Source organism: Emydura macquarii, unplaced genomic scaffold (assembly GCF_026122565.2).
Source record: "Emydura macquarii macquarii isolate MOO-44397 ecotype Brisbane River unplaced genomic scaffold, CSIRO-AGI_Emac_v2 contig_1477, whole genome shotgun sequence".
In the NCBI taxonomy this organism is placed as follows: Eukaryota; Metazoa; Chordata; order Testudines; family Chelidae; genus Emydura; species Emydura macquarii.
Genome location: NW_027131614.1, coordinates 5785525 through 5804348, shown reverse-complemented (window position 1 = coordinate 5804348; position 18824 = coordinate 5785525). Strand labels below are relative to the sequence as shown.

Sequence of the window (18824 nt, the reverse complement as noted above, 5' to 3'; positions counted from 1 at the left end):
TGTGGGGTACAGGGGAGAGCTGTGGGGGGGGGGGCAGAAGTCGGGAGGGGGGGAGAAGATGCGGGCGGTGACCGGGGCGCGTGCAGCGATGTCAGAAGGGGGAGCGTCCAGCCCTGCCAGACTCCCCCCGGCGCTGCGCGCGTCCGGGGAAGCCAATGGGAGCGGGGGATGTTAGCGGCCGGAGTAGGGCGGGGCCGTGTGTTGTTGCTACAGCAGCGGCGGCGGCGGCGGCGGCACTGGCAGCCGGGGGAGCAGCAGGCGCAGCGCAGCGCAGCGCAGCCAGACAGAGAGAGCAGAGCAGAGCAGGCCAGGCCAGGCCAGGCCAGGAGCCCGAGCCCGCCATGGAGGAGTTGGAAGGCGAAGGTGAGGCGGGGGAATCAGAGCCCCGCGCGGGCCCGCCGCAGCCCCGGGCGGCAGCAGAGGGAAACCCTCCGAGAGGGGAGCGGGCCGGGCCATTGTGTGCGTCCGGGGTCTGGGCGTGGCTGGGCTAGGAAGGGGGTGGGATTGCAGCAGGGGTGCCTGGGGGATCGTCAGACCTCAACCCTGGGCACCGCCGCGCCCCAGGGGGAGCCGCGGGGGCGAGGTCCGGCCCGCGGGCTCTTCTTTAGAGCTGGACTCCCTGTCAGGCCCTTCCTCGCTCCGAGTCAGCAGAGCCCGCGGGCCGGGGGTGCTGCTGCTGCTGCTGCTAGCGCCTGCGGCTGGGCGCTGCCGGACACCCAGGGGCGCGCTTTGATCTCGGCGGGGCCGCAAGCACCGCAAAAACCCCGTCTCCTCCGCCTTCGAGCGCCTGAAAACCCTCCAGGGGTGTCTCCTTCCACGGGGTGGGGTTTTGCAGCTGGGCTGCGACTGCTCCGCATGGCCAGGTCACCCCCGTTGTCTTCCTTCCCCGGCAGTGACCTTGTAGGGCCAGGGTTGGAACTTGGCTGCAGAGCAGCGCGTCCCGGGTTTGTCTCGCTGTGCTTAAACGTACGTGGCCTTTCAAATCTTAAAAGCGGAGCAAGTCCCTGGTTATCTCTGCAGCACAAGCTCCCATTCCAACATAAGGCTCCACCTTGCTGATGTGCTGCAGCCAGCTGATGTCCTGGGGGTGACTACAGCATTGGTTTGGGTCCTTGTCTGTCTGCCTTTTTTAACCAGAGGATTGGGCTAGAATTGTATTACAGGTTTTAAACACTTGTTTCAGGATTGCCCCAGTTGACTGCGTTTCTGATATTGTACATGGTTGATTATGCCCTGGTCTACATTACAAACTGATGTCAATCTAACTACATTGCTCAGGGGTGTGGATTTTCCATACCCCTGAGCTATAGTTATACTAACCTAACCCCCAGTGTAGACTGGGCTATAGCTACCACCCCTCAGGGAAATGAAGTACCTATGCCAATGAGAGAACCTCTCTCCTCCGCATAGGTAGCATTTCACTCACTAAGTGCTACAGTGGTACAGCTGCACCAGTGCATTGCTGTCAGTGTAGACCAGCCATAACTTGTGGAATATTTGCATCTTTTTATCATGTATGGTTGAATTGCAAATAATATTTTTGTGGGGTTGAAACTTTTCACAAATAATAGAGGTAGCAAATAACTTAACAAATGCCAGAGTATCCGACAGCTGTAAAAGTTTATAATTATTTATGTTGCTAAAAATAACATGAACAGAACTGTTGCCTCAAGTGTAAATATTTATAAATGATCATTTAAAAAGCCTTCATACTCTGCTTTGTCATCATAACCAATTGAATATTTAAGCTAAGAATGATATGGGTAAGCTAGCCTTCCCCAATTTAAGATAATTTTTACTGTATAACAGTTTTTATCTTCATAGCTGGGCTTGGCAAGTCAGTCAGTTGACTGTCTATTAATTGACCACAGTCAAATATTGTGAAATATTCCAGCAAGACATAGGCAGTGGCCTACCTTTTTTATTCCATCCTGATTACGTTCATTCAATTTTTAGAACTTCCATTTCATTATGTTTCACATTTTTCTGAGTTAAAATAATTTAGGCCTGGTCTATATATAAAATTTAGATTGACCTAGCTATGTTGCTGAGGGGTGTGAAAAAGTCACACCTCTGAGAGACTTAATCTGTTACCCAGATGCTAGGGCACCCCAATTTTACCCCAGTCCCTAGGGCTGAAGGCATAACCCAGTTAAGGCACCCTCATCCTTTCCTAATCCCTAGGGCTCCAGGGGAAAGGCACCTTCCCTTACCCAGTTCACACTCTAGGACTCAGGGTCACCCATTTCCAGGCCATAGGATTCTGGGCGTAACCTGGTTAATTCAAGTACCCACCCATTCCCAATTTATAGGGCTCTGGGCGTAGTTCTCTATGGGTTTGCAGGATCTTTTACAAGTGAAGGAGCCTTACACAGTACTATTATTTTCTATTTATTAACAATTACTAAAAATACACGTTATGCATACAATACTCACCACTCCCCATAAAGCAGACAAACTTCTGGTGGCCAATCAGGATTAGATCATCTGGGAACTTCAGCTTCTGTAAATACAGTTGGCAGGGTATTGAGGTCTGGCAGCTCTGATCTTCTTGGGCTGTTTCCTGGAGTTAGGTTCCAAAGAACTTCCTTTTGGACCTCAGTTTATATAGTGAAACTTGAGTCCTGCTTAGCTATAACTTAACTATTCATATTACAAAATAATTCTTTGACCAATCCTAACATACTGCAAAATAATTCTTTAACCAATCATACCCAACCACCTTAATTGATTTAAATATTTCATACCTAATTATGAAACAAAGAACCAGACAGATCATTCAGATAAACAATAGAGAAGTGAGTACTGTAAAGACAAAATGATAAGTGTAGATTTTACAACCACAACTATTGAAAAGTGATTCCTTGTGAGACAGAATTCTATTAAACAAAGTTTTCTTTACACCTTTTAAGATTTGTTTCTTCATCTGGTGGTGATAGATACTTTAGGACAGTAGCACCTTCTTAATAGCTCGATATTACATTGTCTTGATGTAATTTCAGGAATATGAAGTTGTGACTACATCCTACTTATCTTATGGCTGCTGTTACTCCTAATATGGCTGCTACTGCTTAGCCCAAGAAAAAGGCCCAAGCTTAGCCAAAAAACAAGGCCTCAGACCATACAAATCCAACCTAAGCCCCGGAGAAGATACAGTTGTGTTGAAAGAATTATTCTTCTGTTGACCTGGCTTCTCGGGGTGGATTTACTACAGTGATGGTAAAGCCCCTTCTGTTGCTGTAGTTAGTCTCTACACTACAGCGGCATAGCTGCAGTGCAGCAGTTGTGCTGCCGTAGTGCTTGTAGTGTAGACATATCCTCAGTTAAGTAACTTATTTTTTGTAAGTTGGCAGAAGTATATATCTAAGGCTAAGCCTAGTGGAGACTATACAGTTTTGCTCTTTTTTGTTATGCTAATGCTTTAAAATATTTGACCATTTTTAACATTATTTGACCAGTCAAATGCCCAGCCCTATATAGGCTTGGCAGAATTTGATTTTTTTTTAATGGATATCTGTTTATTTGAAAGCATTTTAAAAAGTTTTTATCAATTTAAATTTTCACAGTTGCAAGAAATTATGGGGATCGGGATGAGAATAATTGTTTAATGAGAAAAAACAAGAGTTCTATAGTACTTTAAAGACTAACAAATTTAATTTCTGCAGGCATAAGCCCACGAAAGCTTATGCCTGCAGAAATTAAATTTGTTAGTCTTTAGAGTGCTACAGAACTCAAGTTGTTTTTGCTGTATACAGACTAACATGGCTACTACCCCTCTGGATGTTTAATGAGTAGATACTGAGATTCAAAGGGTTAGTTTTAGAACTGTTAAAACACAAATTTTGAACATCAGGTGTCAAAATATACAATGTAAACTCTTAAATTCTCGAGCAGCATTTTTCTTTCATTACCTGTCTGAAATTTCGATTGTTATCCATAGAAATATTTTTCATCAGTTTGTGTGTGAATATAGTGAAATTCACACTGATGTTTACTGATAAAAAGTTAATTCTTCCAAGGCTACCTGTATAGCATTTATTTGAGTTGCTTGGCTTTGTAAACTTTGTTATCCCAAATAATTTTACTTCAAGGCAAATGTTCCCAGAACTATGAAGAATAAATTCAGTGACTTCTTGACTTGTCATTATAGTGCATTGTACTTAAGTGAATCAGTCCATTAAGAAGCAAATACTTCCTTTGTTTTGTCTGTTTCAAAACATACTAAAATTACTTGCATTTTTGTTCCCACAGTTGCAGGGTACATAGGTAAACAATGCTTTTATTTACTGGAAAGGACAGAGCCAGTTTAAACTGTACATCTTCAGGCTGCGATGACATTGGCTGTAATGAGTTAAGGATCAAGTCTAGTCAACATTTGTATGAGAGGGTAGTCTCCAAAGAAAAGAGTGGAACAGAAAGTACTGGTATTGTTAGGTAGCATTCTCTTTTCTAAGACATTACTGAACCCAGTGCTGCAATGTACTGGTGTTGGAGGTGCCATCTTGGATTAAATGTAAAACAGTGGTCAAAATTTTGGCATAGGTCCCCTCATCTTTGAAACTTGTGGCTTCTGAAGCTCAGTATTGTAACCTGTAAGATGCACCTGTTTAAACTAGCTTTTAATCAATCAGTGAGCAGAGAATTTTCTGATAAGGAGGGCCGAGGGCTGATTGGGTAAGTTGGAGAGTATTTTAGAATATGTGACCATATTGATTGGATCTTGGAGCTATGTTTGTAACATTCAAAGAGTTTAATCATATTTCTTGTATTGTAATTACAGCCCTCAGGACATGTTTCTAGTGAAATTGCAAAACAAATCTTCTCTGACTTCAGATTTTTTTTGGAACTCACTTCCAAATTTCTTGTGAAATGACACCTAGCTCCATTTTGCTTTACTGCTTGCTGAACTGGTTCTGAAAAGCAGTCTTGGAATTTAGGCTGGCTGTAGGAGGATTAGGGCTCAAATATATTATTTGAAGTGATAAATCTGACATAATAGTCTTTTAAAAGCTAATCTAAAACTTCCCAGCTTTTGTTAGTTATTGTGGAATATGTTTGCTGATTAGCTATCTTCCTGAGTACAAATTTGGTTTGTTTATACATTTTTTTAAAGTTACTTTTTAAAGACTACATAAAACCTGACTTTCAGAGATCATTAACTTCAACTGAAGTTGTTGACACTCCGCACTTTTGAAAAGTAGGTCCAAACTTCTTCGGAGTCAGAGATGGGAGCAGTGTTGTTTGGCAAGACCCAATATCAGCTAGGGAGCAGAAAGATTTTATAACGGACTTCATAAAATGTTTTATAACTGCTTACGTGCTTGCATTTCAAGAATTTTTGTGCCAGTTTAAAGGGATACTATCAAATTGAAATCTAGTGATGTTTAAAACATGAGTTAAAAGTATTTTCAGATATGACATTGGCCCCTGAACCCTCTTTCAATTTCTGTGGTTTTTCAATCACATTTTCCTTTTTTAAAATCTTTTCCTTCTCCCATTACTGTATGAAAGACCCACACAAATATGAGAAGCTGTCTGTACAAGAGAAACAGCTAAACTCACAAAATGCTGTAAAATGCACAAAGTTTTTAAAACAGACAATTTTTATTTAGTCTCTGGTTCATAGTAATCTTGGGTGTTTGCAGCAAATAGTAGGTAAAATATTTTCAGATAGAAATATGGTGTGTTTTGTTTTTAAAGCTGATTTTGTACTTTTAGTGAGAGGGAAATATCTGGAGGCTCTTATAAAGTACAGTAGTTGATAGAGTTATGAAGTTTAGTTTTAACAAGAGTTTTAAATCTTTATTTTGTAAAAATTTCATTGAAGTAGCAAATAGAGCACTATTTGAATTTTTCATGGTTGATGAAAAATGAATTGATCCAGAGGAAAAAAATAAGAGTTTAAAATCACCAGCTTTTGCAATTTTTTTATAGATTTTTCTCACTTTTCTTGCAAAAGGATGATAAATATAAAACACTTATCACTGATATTATTATACTGTGTAATAAATAGCTTGTGTAACACACTGGCAAAATATGTGAAGTTCTCCAGTGGCTGGTTTAGAAAGGGACTAGCAATTAATTAATCCTGAAGCTGAAGTGGTAAAGGGTTCTCAAACCTGCTGCTGATTTGTGGAGCAGGAGGAGGAGAGTGAGGGGTTGGTACATCTGCATGTGATTCACACACTGAAAATACTTCTTTAAAACAGATTCTGTACTGAAAAGCTATGACCTGTAAATTTTGTGGGAATCAACAAAATACACATTTCACATATCAGAAATCTGGCACGTCTTTTGCTTGTGTAACCCAATGGTCAGTTGTATGTTAGCCATCCTCTTGTATGCCCAATGCACAGAAGATGTGTCTGTGACAACTCTCATCTTGAGTTCCTGGCTTATCAGTACAACCTCTTAAGACTCATGTGTCTAACGCTGGTGATCAATTGGTTCAATCCCTGGTGTTGGCCAAGATGGTGGCTGTTGCAGTGGTGTCCAACATTGGTATGTTTGTTATGCTTCATACTGTCAGGGTTGCAATGAGCGTGGGCTTCGGGGAAGGGGAAGCACAATAGGCACATGCACTCTGTGCTGCAGCCACTTATCTGTATTCAATTTCAAAAGGGCCATGTGAGAAGCTACAGAATGTTTTTGGAAGAGAGTGATGACAAAGGTTCCCTCCAACTGACAGGTTACATTGCCACTTTTAAACATGGAGAGTTTGGTTTTTTTGGTAATAAGTACAATAAATATCCCAATTTCATCAAACTTTGCACTCTGAGACAAAACCTTAAGTGACTTCAGCAGTGTTAAGGTGGCATAATTCCTTCCTGTCACTGGGTAGCTGGCCTGTTTAAGGGGAGTCAGGGCCCAAGCTACCCATTTTTATAGGGAACAACTCCATCTAGGTAGTTAATTGAGTAACAAGCACCTGGGCCTGATAAAATGCCCTGTGAGCTCATTTAGAAGGATGTGCTCTTAGGGGAGCACCTTATGACTTTAGCAATGGAAGGATGACTGTGGCTCTGTTACCTGCACAATTTAGGGCTCTCACCCCCTACCATCCCTGGACCTGGGGTTCAATGTCCCTGAACTGGTTGGCAGGATCTTTTCCTAGTGAAAGAGCCTTTACACAGTAATAACCTTAACTTGTATTTATTAACAATTAATCAGCAATACATTTGCTAAGCATACAATGCTCACTGCTCCTGATAAGGCAGATGAGCTTCTCCCAGTGGCCAGTCAGGATTTGATCGTCCAGGGCTCCAGCTTCTGCAAAGTATGATCATGCAGGTTATCGATTTCTGGCAGCTTTGATCTTGGGCTCTGTCCCGAAATTAGATTCCAAAGAGCTTCCTTTTGGACCCCAGTTTATATAGTTAAACTTTGGTTAACATACTGTGGCGGGGTGCGCCTGTCCCGCCCTGTGGATCCTGTGCTTCAGTGGCTATGCCAGTGGTGCGGCGGGGAGGGGAGTGCAGGGGGGGACCCGGTCCCGCCCTCTTCCCCAGGCCCCCGACCCAGGGACCCTGCAAGGAGTAGTCTCGCCCTGCTTAGTCCTGGAGACCTACTACCTTCCCTGGGTCGCCTGTCCATGGCCCCCCCCCCAGCCTGTAGACTGCTCCCTCGTACCAGCGTGAAGGGTTGTGGTGTCTTCCCCGGCTGGAGCCTCTCTGTCTCAGTATGGTAGCGGCCGTGGATGATAGTCCCAAGCCCTGCAGCTACAGTGGCAGCAGGGCAGGGCAGCTCCTCTCCGCTCCGCTTCACTCCTCGGTGAGTTGCTCACTTGGCTCTGCCGGCTCTCCTCTCCTCTCCTCTGGCTGTTAACTCCCTTTCAGCCTCCTTGGCCTGCCTGAAATGGAGGCTTTTAACTGCTGGGGCAGCTTCTTTGATAGGCTCCAGGTGGCCTAATTGGCCCAACTGTCTTCAATTAGCCCCAGCTGGGTTACCCAGGGAAGAGAGCTTTCTGGAGCCTGGGGCTAATATACATGCCTTCCAGTACCCTTTCATAGCCCTGCGGTCTGGCCCTGTCACAATACAGATAAGCAGGACCTATCATCATTTTTAACTAAAGTATTACAAAACAATATTTTAACCTATCCTAGCACATTATGAAACAATTCTTTAAGCAATCCTAGCACATCACCCCTTACATACAAGAGTCAATTCAAATATTGTAAAATCAGTTACGCAACAGTCAGAAACAATTGAAGGTGAAACAAAAGGGAATTATAGATTTCCCAGTTGCTGCCAGGCAGAATGTTATCTTGCAAAGATTTTCTTTAAACATGTTTAACGTCTATCTATTGTTCTGGTTGCTGTTAGCATTACATTGCCTTAGGGCTGGATAGCTTTTTTTAACAACCAAATATTCTATTGTTTTCTACAGTTTAGATGGGATGTAACTCCCCACTTTTAGCTAATGGCTGCTGCTGTTTCTTACTTTAAAAAGAAAAGGACTGCTGCTGCTCCCTACTACAAAAAGGCCTCAGACCACAGCCTGTTAATCCCTCCAGGCTGATAGTAAGTATAAATAAGTGAGTAAAGGAGGAGAAGCTGATTGAGGACTATAGGTGGTCTGAAGCATCACCCAGCTCCAGGAGGAGAATTGAGGACTCCTGAACTTGGGAGAGGATGCTTGTTGGCATACAGCCAGAAGAAGGGTTGGACTCGAGAAGCTAATGAAGGAGGGGTTTTCTTGTGTTCTGTAAAAGGAGTCAGTAAATGAGACCCAACAAAGGAGGCATCTTGTTCTCAGTTCTGAGTAAATCATTGTAAAACTACAAGAGGGAGAAAAGAGGGCAGCAGCCCTGCAAGGCCACATTGTTCCACAAGGGAGTGTGCTTGCAGGCATCATCCTGTTTCCCTTTCTCAGTGAATGGAGTGTCTGACAATCAGATGTGTAGATTTGTGGATACAATTAACTTAAAAGCATATGAGATTAATGTTAAGGTTTTGCACTAGAATGTGAAATATATGAAGCTGAGTTACATGTTCCTTTTTGGTATCTGTTGGAGATGGAAAGGAAAGCCTTACAGTATATTGGAGTGCATTATCAATAGTGTCCGCAATATGAAGGTGGAAAGGAATGAACAAGTCTTTCCTCTTTTTAATTCCCTTCTCTTAAATTTTGGGTGGATAAAGTATATCCTGCCACTAAATGTAAATTTTGTTTGCTAACTGCATACTAAATTCAAAAGAACTGGCCCCTAACTAGAAGTATGTGAGAGGATGGGTATTGAGAGAGAGAGAGAGAGAGAACTTATTACTGTGTTTGAAACATGAAGGCTCTTTGCCTCAGAAGTTAGAGGCAAAAATGCTCAATCTAGTGAACAGTTTATCTATACTAGAATGATGGCCTTGATTAAATGAACTATACATTTAAAATTTCTAGCAGCAGCTTAATTGTAACTAACTAACAAACAAACTTTAACAAGTTTATTGTTAGTTGTAGTATACAAAGCATTTTGTATACACCCTTCTCCCTCTTATTTGGTCATATTTTGCAAATGTGAGCATAGACAGCATATGTCTGTGCAAATGGAAAATATGCAAAACTGACAGCCCAGTTTATTAGCCACCTTTAGTGTCCTTTCCTTCTTTTCCTATCTGTCCTGTTGTTTGCTCACTTGATTCATCTCTCATTTTAGTCTTCCTAATCTTTTAAACATGTTTAAATATGCCTTCCCAAGAAATGTTGCCCAGACAGCATATTTTACATTTGATCACATTGTCATTTTTATATAACCATTGTTTGTGCTATTTGTCAGTCTCTGCTTCTGTTAAATAATGTAGTAAAAACATAAGTAAAAAATGGCATCTGAGACAGCACTGATCAGTGGAAATATAATGGAAACAGTGGCACTCACGGGACTGTAGCCAGAATCAATATCACAAGATCTTTCCAAGGCAAAACAATGTGAAGTGCATAAGCACTGAGATTATTTCCCCCACAACTCAAGTAGATGGAAATCTAGTAATAGAAAAGAAAAATGCAAATTGTTTTGGAAAAATTTTGTTAGGAAGCAGTGAAATTTGAAATTGTACAGGAACACACTTTTGTCATCCCTTAAACGTTTATGAATCCCTTTTCAGTTATGGACAGATTAACTCTAATTCATAAAGATAATCTGTTGCATCTACACCATATAAAAAGAAAAGTTTGTGCTAGAAAGTTTCTGCAAGTTTGAACGGGGTGAAGGTCAACAGTTTTGATTGCCATGACTCTGGAGTGACCAAGATTTTGTTGCGTCAGCGGACAGATACATTTTAAAGTGCAACCAATGGCATTTGACAGGAATGTCAAACTGCTATTAATAAATACAGTACTTGTATTTTTTCGGTTTATATAGACTTTAAAGAGAGAGAACTTGTAATACAGTTTCAATTGATAAAAATTGAGTGACACCAAAGACTCCCTCCTCACAAATATCAGATCCAACCATTCAGTCTACCTCATCAATAAAACCATGGGCAAACAGGGCTGGCATTGTGCCCTTTTAGTAAGCATCCTATGGCAAATTGAAGATATAACACATTCTAGAAGCAAGGCAGGTCATTTTCTGTGAATGTCCTGCACCATGAAGGATAAATCTAGGAACTGTCAAGTCAAGAGTACCAACTTATCTCAGCTGCTGTATTAGTGCATGAGAAGAAAGGTGGTCTCCAAGTTATAACTAGCTGTAATACGTAATGAGGTCTAAACTAATTCAAAGTACATTGGAAGTCAGAGTACAGGCATCCTAAACTCCATGTGAGAAATGCCGGTAAGTAAGCATACAGCCAAATTCTGAAGATTTGGAGAGCTCCACAAAGAAGGTATTGCAGTAATCCAATATCAAGGACAGAAAAGTATGGATAACTGGCTAGAGCCACATCCAAAGGAATGCCTGTAACCTCTTAGTCATATGCAGATGGGGGAGAAAGCACTTCTGTTTATTGTTGCTGTAGTTGGAGGCAGCTGAAAACTTGGAGAGGATTCTCCAAACACAACTGATAGGAATGTAAGTACCATTTGTGACTTTGAAGATCTCCTGGAGTGTGAACTTTTATTAACCAATGGTAATATAGCCGCTCAACAACCACCTCTGATTTGTTTTATGCAGCCAGCCAACATCTTATCAAGATTGAGCTCAGCTAGCTTGCTCTTTTTCAAGACCCAATCTCTGCCAGACTGGGAAAACCAGGTGACTACAGTCTGGCTTCAGTGAAATGAAGATTTAGAGCAGTGTGGCATACGCATAGTGGTGCCACTTCAACCAAATCATCTTGCTAGATCTTTCCGGTGTCCTTGAATATATCTTGAACAAGATAGGTAAGGATGCAACACTGATTCTCTGCACAAGAGTACTCCAGGTAGATCATTTCTTGGAGAGAAGTATATCAAGTCATTCAACTATGATTCCATTTCCTGCTACACGTTGCAGATGTGTTAACAGCTGGTGGTCAGTCGTATTAATGAAAGCTTAGAGAATATAGATCTTTTAAAAAACAAACAAACCTGCATGGGTGCTGGATCTTTATTCAACCCTAGGAGGTTAACCAAGGAGACTATTAGGGGCTCCGTACCATTCCCAAACCTCAAGCTAGTCCGAAAGGAAATCTGAATACTGTCAGAATTGCTTTGCTATAACCTCATTGATCTTTTGTGTGATAAGTGGTAGGCATAAAGGCATAGTTACCAAAGAAAATAAAAATTAAACACACAGTCTAAATCCTGAACTTTTAGACTAAGCCAGAGTTGAATTAAGCAGTTTTTCTCACCCCACTGGATGTTGCAGGTGGGTTGCAGTTCTCAATACACAGACTGACTTTCTTTCTCTGCCTGGGACCAGTTACCTCAGTTCGTCTTTATCTTTCCAGCATTCTTGTTGCCTTCAGCACAGGTGGGGGAGGAGAGAGATGGCCTCAAGATGCCACTATCCCTTATTTTATACTCTTAGTCCATGTCACCGGAAAGAAACTGATCCAGGCATGTCCTGTTGGTTCTTGCTAAGTCACAGATTTGAACAGTCTCTATTGTGCGGCTTGTGCAACTGTCTCTTATTGAATTGTAGACCTCTTGTTTACCATTCCCCTGCTGATGAATGGTAGTTTAATGCCTGTCTGGGTGTTGGTTACCTCCTTTATCACTGGAGAACTAGCAGTGGGCAACTCCCAAACTGACAACATATTTCAATAACAACCATATAGCAAAATCTCAACTTCATACACTCTAATGACATATGTATTTTGAAAGAACTATGAGTTTCAATAGATCATGACCTTCCATATCCTATCTTGCAAGGCATGCCGTATGTGAAATATCACAACCATATACTGATGATGAATATGTGGGTTACAGGGTGCTACTTTGAGGTATAGCATGTCATACACGAACTGCAATATATTTTAAGTTACACAGAAAAATATACATCTCAGATAGTGTTGAAGAAAACACAGTCTTCACTTCTGTTTGGGTGGGCAAGGAAAATACCTTTATTAACAAGGTAATTACCTGGGGCAACAGCTTTAGCTGAACTGCGCCTCTGATCTGTGTCATGTGAGGGTTTTTATATAGCCTTATTACCAAGTCATTGTTGTTCAGCAAAATGCATTAAGCATGCATAAAAAGAGTGAGTTTGCACAAACAGTGTCACGTATACAAGGAACTTTCCATATTTGGTTATAAAGGAAGGCATGCGCATAGCTTATTGTTAAAATGGAAAAATACAACTTCAGTTAAAAGAAAGAGACAGTCGGGCAGTTTACTTATCTCATTTAGCTTCAGAGAAAACTTTTGCCCATGCCTTGTTGACCATGCTTATCGGTCAGTGCATTCCTAACTGCTTCTTAGCTTTCAGCTACATGCTCAAACTGTCTTTGTGACAAACTTCATGTTTCCACAACAGAAATATAAACAGTTTTGTAAAGGTAACAATTGAGAGAATGAATCAGAAGAAAACTTGCAGAGAGCATGACTAAGAATAGGGAGAGCTCAAAGGTATTTTGAGTGTCTGAAATTTATTTAAGCAGTTATATTGCTTAACATAGTTTTATCAGTGATCAAAAAACGCTGTAATTGCGCCCATCCACACAGCACTCATTTTGTCACCAAAATGCATCCACACTTGGTGCTGTAGCATCAATAGTGAGAACAGTGCACTATGGGCAGGTATTCCACTGTGCAACTTGTCACCTTTTGCAGCTAGGAATTGTGGGAAGGGGGGGGGAAAGGAGCATGGTGCAGCATGGATACTGGTTCAATGTCTCATGATGCATTGATTTGCGTCCTGTTGTTCATTGCGTTCCTGGCTGCGTTTGGCACCATTTTTCAACAACCCCCGTTTCCTGCATGCCCACCACCTGTGTCTGAAAGGATGGATCCTGCACTGCTCTCCACTCTTGCGTCAGTTTTCTGAACACATCATGGCTGGTCGCGCAGTATATCATGAGCTCTGAATCGGAACAGGAATCCGAGGTGCCTGACCTGCTGAGTGACATGCAAAGAAAAATTCATGGAACACCTGCACCCAGTGAACCGCTGCTTTTGGGCACGTGAGAGAAGCACTCAGTGGTGGGATCACATTGTTATGTAGGTCTGGGGTGCCGAGCAGTGGCTGCAGAACTTTCAAATATGCAAAGCCACCTTCATTGAACTCTGTGAGGAGTTCACCCCTGCCCTGTGGCACAAAGACACCAGAATGAGAGCTGCCCTCTCAGTGGAGAAGTGTGTGGTGATCGTCATGTGGAAATCAGTTTGAGTCGGCAAGTTTACCATTGGAACTGCGTTATCACAAGCGTGCAGGGCCATTAATTGCATTCTGCTGCGAAGGACTGTGAAATAGTGGATGGCTTCATGGTGATGGAATTCCATAACTGTGGCATGCATATCCCAGATTTGACCCTGGACCATCTCGTGACGGAGTACATCAGTAGAAAGGGGTAGTTCTCTGTGGTACTGCAGGCACTTGTGATCACCATGGGCGTTTCACTGACATCCATGTGGGTTGGTCAAGGAAGGTGCATGACGCTCATATCTTCAGCAACACTGGCCTATACAGGAAGCTACAAGCAGGGACTTTATTTCCAGACCAAAAGATCCTAGTGGGAGATGTTGAAATGCCCATAGTGATCCTGGGAGACCCAGCCTACCCAGCCATGGCTTATGAAGCCTTACATGGACAACCTGGATAGCAGCAAGGAGTGCTTCAATTACAGTCTGAGCAGGTGCCGAATGACTGTTGAATGTGCGTTTGGTAGTTTAAAAGTGCGTTGGAGGTGCCTTTATGGCTGGTTGGACCTAAATGAGGACAATATCCTCATGGTTATAACCGCCTGCTGTGTGCTCCATAATTTATGTGAAGTTAAGGGCAAAAAGTTTCCCCCTGGGTCGATCGCAAAGGTGAATTGCTTTGCATCGGCATATGAACAGCCAGATGCTAGGGATATTAGAGAGGCACAACGGGGGACCATATGGATCAGGGAGGTATTGAGGGCCCATTTTTAGAATGAGATCTCTTAAGGTGTTTTGGTGAACAGCGCTGTGCCATTCTCCACTGCCATCCAGCTTGAGCTGTGTTTCAGTGGCAGGTGAAAGTACCATTTGCAACACAGAAATAAAGAGTGCTTATTGTTCTCAGAACTTGCTTTTATTACACGCAAAACGGTTAACACAACAAACACAGGGCTGGAGGGGAGAAAGAGTGGGGGCCAGTATGAGCTGACAGCTGAGTGTAAGTCCAGCTGTCATTCTCGTAGCTGTCTCAAGGGGCGAAGTGTAGTAAGGGGTTGCAAGACTGACTGGGAATTTGGTAGGAATGTGGGGGGGAGGGGAGGTTGGGGAATGCAGTGAAAGCAGTTCTGTTGTGGCTGTGGGGGGCAAGCATACATGAACTGTGGCTGCAATGACACTCCATCTGCTCCTCCATGGCCTTACTCATTTGCTTATGACCTGCCATGACATGCTCCTAGTTCTACTTCCTTTCCTGTCTCTTCATCTTCTGGCTTTTGGACAGTGATTGTCTCCACTCCCTTTTTTCTCTTTTGGCTGCCTCAGGACTAGAGGAGTTCCTGGAACAGCTCTTCCTTGCTTCTCCAGGGTCACTTCCTTATCATCCATAGGTGGTCCGCTGGTGTACAGGTTTTAGCAGCGAAGGTCACATCTATGGAAGCACAAGAAACAATGCACAGAAACATTATTGTGCGTGACATAACACTATAGATGCATTACTGTTAAACACACCTCTTTCTCACTATCGCCTAGGCAGAGCACATCTCTCTGATCAGCCTAGGAATGGTGAGTTTGGCCGAAGGTGGTGGTGGATCATGCAACTAGGTCGTGGTTCTGGGTGGATGTTTGGGGCATAAATGCAGGTATAGAGGAAAAAAAATTTCAAATTGTGCCACAGGCAGGGGCCAGAGAAGCAGATATCTCACTCCTGAGAGTTAACAAGGATGCTAGTATGCATCTTCTCCATGAGAGCAGCTTCAAACCGAGTTCCTATGTTGCCTGCCTGTGCGCTGTTTGTTCCCCACACAAGTATTTCCGATTGCCATGGGAAAGTATCCTACAAGGGGGGAAGGAACAGCGCTGCTCTGCCAAGGAATCTGAGGTAGAGAATTGGAGAATAACTACAGGAAAGATTCCTGAAGATCTCACTGGAGGATACCCATGAAATCTCAGCATGCATTAACGTGCTTCTCAGCCGTAGTGCCTAGCTGTGCAAGGGAATGGGAAAGCACATGGAAACACAGCTACTCTTGTGCATTTCTATCCCTTCAACTACCTGTATGTTTTAGCAAACTTCAGTACCCAGTGCCTCCCGAACACGAGCAGCATCTGTTTCCAAACACTTACCAGAGCTCCTCTCTCCTGCATCCTAAATGCCAGAGCTGTGGGGTTGGGGATAGCAGCAACCTTTCAGGGTCGAGAACAGCTCCTGACTCCCAACCTCACCAAATGAATTGTCCCCAAGTCCAGTCGTCCTCCAACTCCACCTCTTCGTTGACTACTTCTTCATCAGGTTTGATTCCCATGTTCGTAGGCTCCAAGGCCGTAGAGGTATTGGCGGATGTCTTGGGAGTGGATGTATGGTCGCCGCTGAAGATTGCTGCCAGCTCTTTGTAGAAGCGGCAGCTCTTTTGGCTCTGCACCAGAGTGACAGTTTGCCTCTCTGGCCTTCTGGTAGCTCTGCCGCAGGCCCTTGATTTTCACTGCCATGGCACAAGAAATCTGGCCGAATGTATCAGTTCCTTCAGCTGGAGCGGAGTTGGGACTGTACTGCTAACTCTCCCCAATTACTGATCAGGTCCAATTTGGTGTGCTCCAAGCAGGAGAGTGTTCGGTGCTTGGAGCTGCCATGGTCAGCTGGGAAGATGAGATGTGAGCTCTCCATGCCGACCAAGCAGGAAGTGGAATTTCAAAACTTCCCGGGACTTTAATGGGGGGAGGGGCGGGTGGCTGTGGAGCAGTGGAGTTCAGACTGATGGCCAGAACGGTCATAATGGGCATTGTGGTATGCCTCCGGATGTTGTTTGCTGTGACATAATCAAACAGTAATGTCTACACTGACACTTTTTCAATTCAATTGGGCAAAAAAAGTTCTATGCCACTCGTCGAGGTGTTTATTTTGTTGACAATTCTTTTTCTATTCTATTAGTCTATTCTGTATTGGTTTTTATATTGTGCTCATCACTGTATTATCTGAGTGCATTAAGTGGCATGACTAACAACTCATGCTGTTTGTTCTCTCATTCTCTCTCCCAGTGGAGAAATGTGTGCATTGGAGTCTTGTTTGGGTAGTGTTCATTTTTTTAAAAATATACAGGTTGCTGTGTGGTTGTTTTTGTTTTTTATTTTCAGACAAAGTCAAAGAAATGTGCCATGTAGTAGGAGTGGAAGGTGGTGAAATTTATGTTGCTTCTTAGTTCTGTGGGAGTTCATTCCACAGTCCTGAAGTGGCCCCTGAGAAAGCACTATCTCCTGCACAGACAAGCTTTTTATCCTTATTGTAGAGAATTTCATTGTGCCACAGGAGCAAAGTTTTTGACCACTTTCTTTTGGTGGTCTTTTAGATGTCATGACCCCAGGCATGGACAGCTTTGAAGATAAGGACTGAGACCTTGCACTTGATTTGATCATCTAGGGGAAGTGAGTGCAAAAAGCAGAGGACAAGTTTCATGTGCTTGCTGGGGAGATGCAGTGCAGCATTCTGTACTAATGGAGTATTGAATGCTACTGAGAGGTCCAAGAGGATGTAGATGGGTGTCTGCCCTCTATCCATTGGCAGGAGATCATCCGTCACTGCCCCTAATGCATTTTCAGTTCCATGCCCTGGCTGGAATCCAGAATGTGCAGGTCTATGGTAATAGCTTAAATTGGATGAACTTGTACTTGACCTCTGGGTAGCTTTTCTCTATGTGCTTGTTCAGGAATAGGAAGTTTGACACTCAGAGAACCTGGAGGCCTGGGAGAAAGTGCCAGAGTGCCTGGGGGGGGGGGGGGAGGGGAGGCAAGGCAGTGGGGAAACCTGTTGGGAAGAAGGGTTTCCAGGGAAAAGCACGGGGAGGTAGTGCTCAGTTTAAGCAGCATAGAAGAATTCTGCAGGGCCCAGAAATAGAGGGCAAAGAGCAGGGAACTTCAGCATAGCCAAAAGGCGTCAGAAGTATCATTTATTTAAATTTTTGTTTAGATTCAGTTGGGCTTCTGTTCCCTTGGAAGAGAACTTAAGAGGTGACCTGGCTGAAAGGCTGGCCCTGAAAGACATAGACAAGTCCTTGCAAGGGGAAAGAAGTTGACAGGGGCCCTAGTTACAAAGACCTCTGCAACGCTTTACTCTGACACCGGGGTGCTAAGGTGGTAAGTGGAACCACTTATACCCAGGCCTAGATTAACCAACGTGCACTTGGTGCGCTTGAACAAGAGCCCCTCTCAGGGGGCCCCCTGACCACTGGGTGCAGGGGGAAACACAGGGCCGGGGCGTAGTGTCATCCGCATGCTGTGGGTGAGAGCCATGGGCTGAGGTGGAGAGTCAGGACAGGATCCACAGCAGGGTAGTGCAGGGTGCGCTCATACTCCAACCTCCCCTTCCTCCCCAGGAGCTGGACCGCACCTGGGGAGCCCCCAATTGCCATTGTGCACAGGGCTGCAAAATCCTCTGGCACCCTCTCTTTCTTATAAATTCATAGAAGGATGAAAACACACCTGTTTCAGGTGGGTGGGATTCAAAATTTAGCTGCTGTCATCGTTTCATGGGCTCAGTGCCTTCATGAGTTTGGTTTTAGTAACATCTTCATCTCATTAATTTGAAGTTATTTAAAGCATATGCAGTATGCTTCTAACTGCCTTTGTTCTTTGTGGTTGGAAGTTCTCAGAACCATCTTTAAAGGTATAGTTTTATTTTTTTTCTTTTATTCAATCTGCTTTTTGAGAGAATTCTTTGAGTTGTATAAATGTTTAATAGGACATAAAATTCTGCTTCATCCTTATGTCAGATACAGAAACTTCCAGTTCTCAAAATAATATTTTTAAACTTCATTACTTCTGAAAAAGAGTTTTAAAACTTGTATAGACATTAAAGTTCTTCTTAAAAGTTTTCATAGAGGTGTGTCTCTTTTTTTTTGAGTTTGGTGAAGAAGTGGCTAAAGTATCGTCAGATAACTGATTCCCCAATTAGTATAAATACTCCGTACTTAAATGGCTTCTTGTTATATCTGATTTAATTCAAGATCATTGGGCTCCATATTGGCACAAAAAACACCTTTCAGTTTACATAGCAATGATATTGGGAAGTAATTGCATTAACTATTTTAAATGAAAAAAATGTTTGCAATTATATATCGCAAGA

General features: G+C 43.1%; 1 protein-coding gene across 1 annotated transcript in view; it reads left to right on the top strand.

Moving 5' to 3' along the window:
• Positions 1–295: 295 nt before the first annotated feature.
• ZC2HC1A (zinc finger C2HC-type containing 1A) overlaps positions 296–18824 on the top strand; it is a 51770-nt gene continuing 33241 nt past the window's right edge. The window contains exon 1 of the mRNA XM_067553581.1: positions 296–363. Within this exon, the coding sequence (XP_067409682.1) occupies positions 342–363 (22 nt within the window). The 5' untranslated portion in view covers positions 296–341. The remainder of the gene's footprint in view (positions 364–18824) is intronic.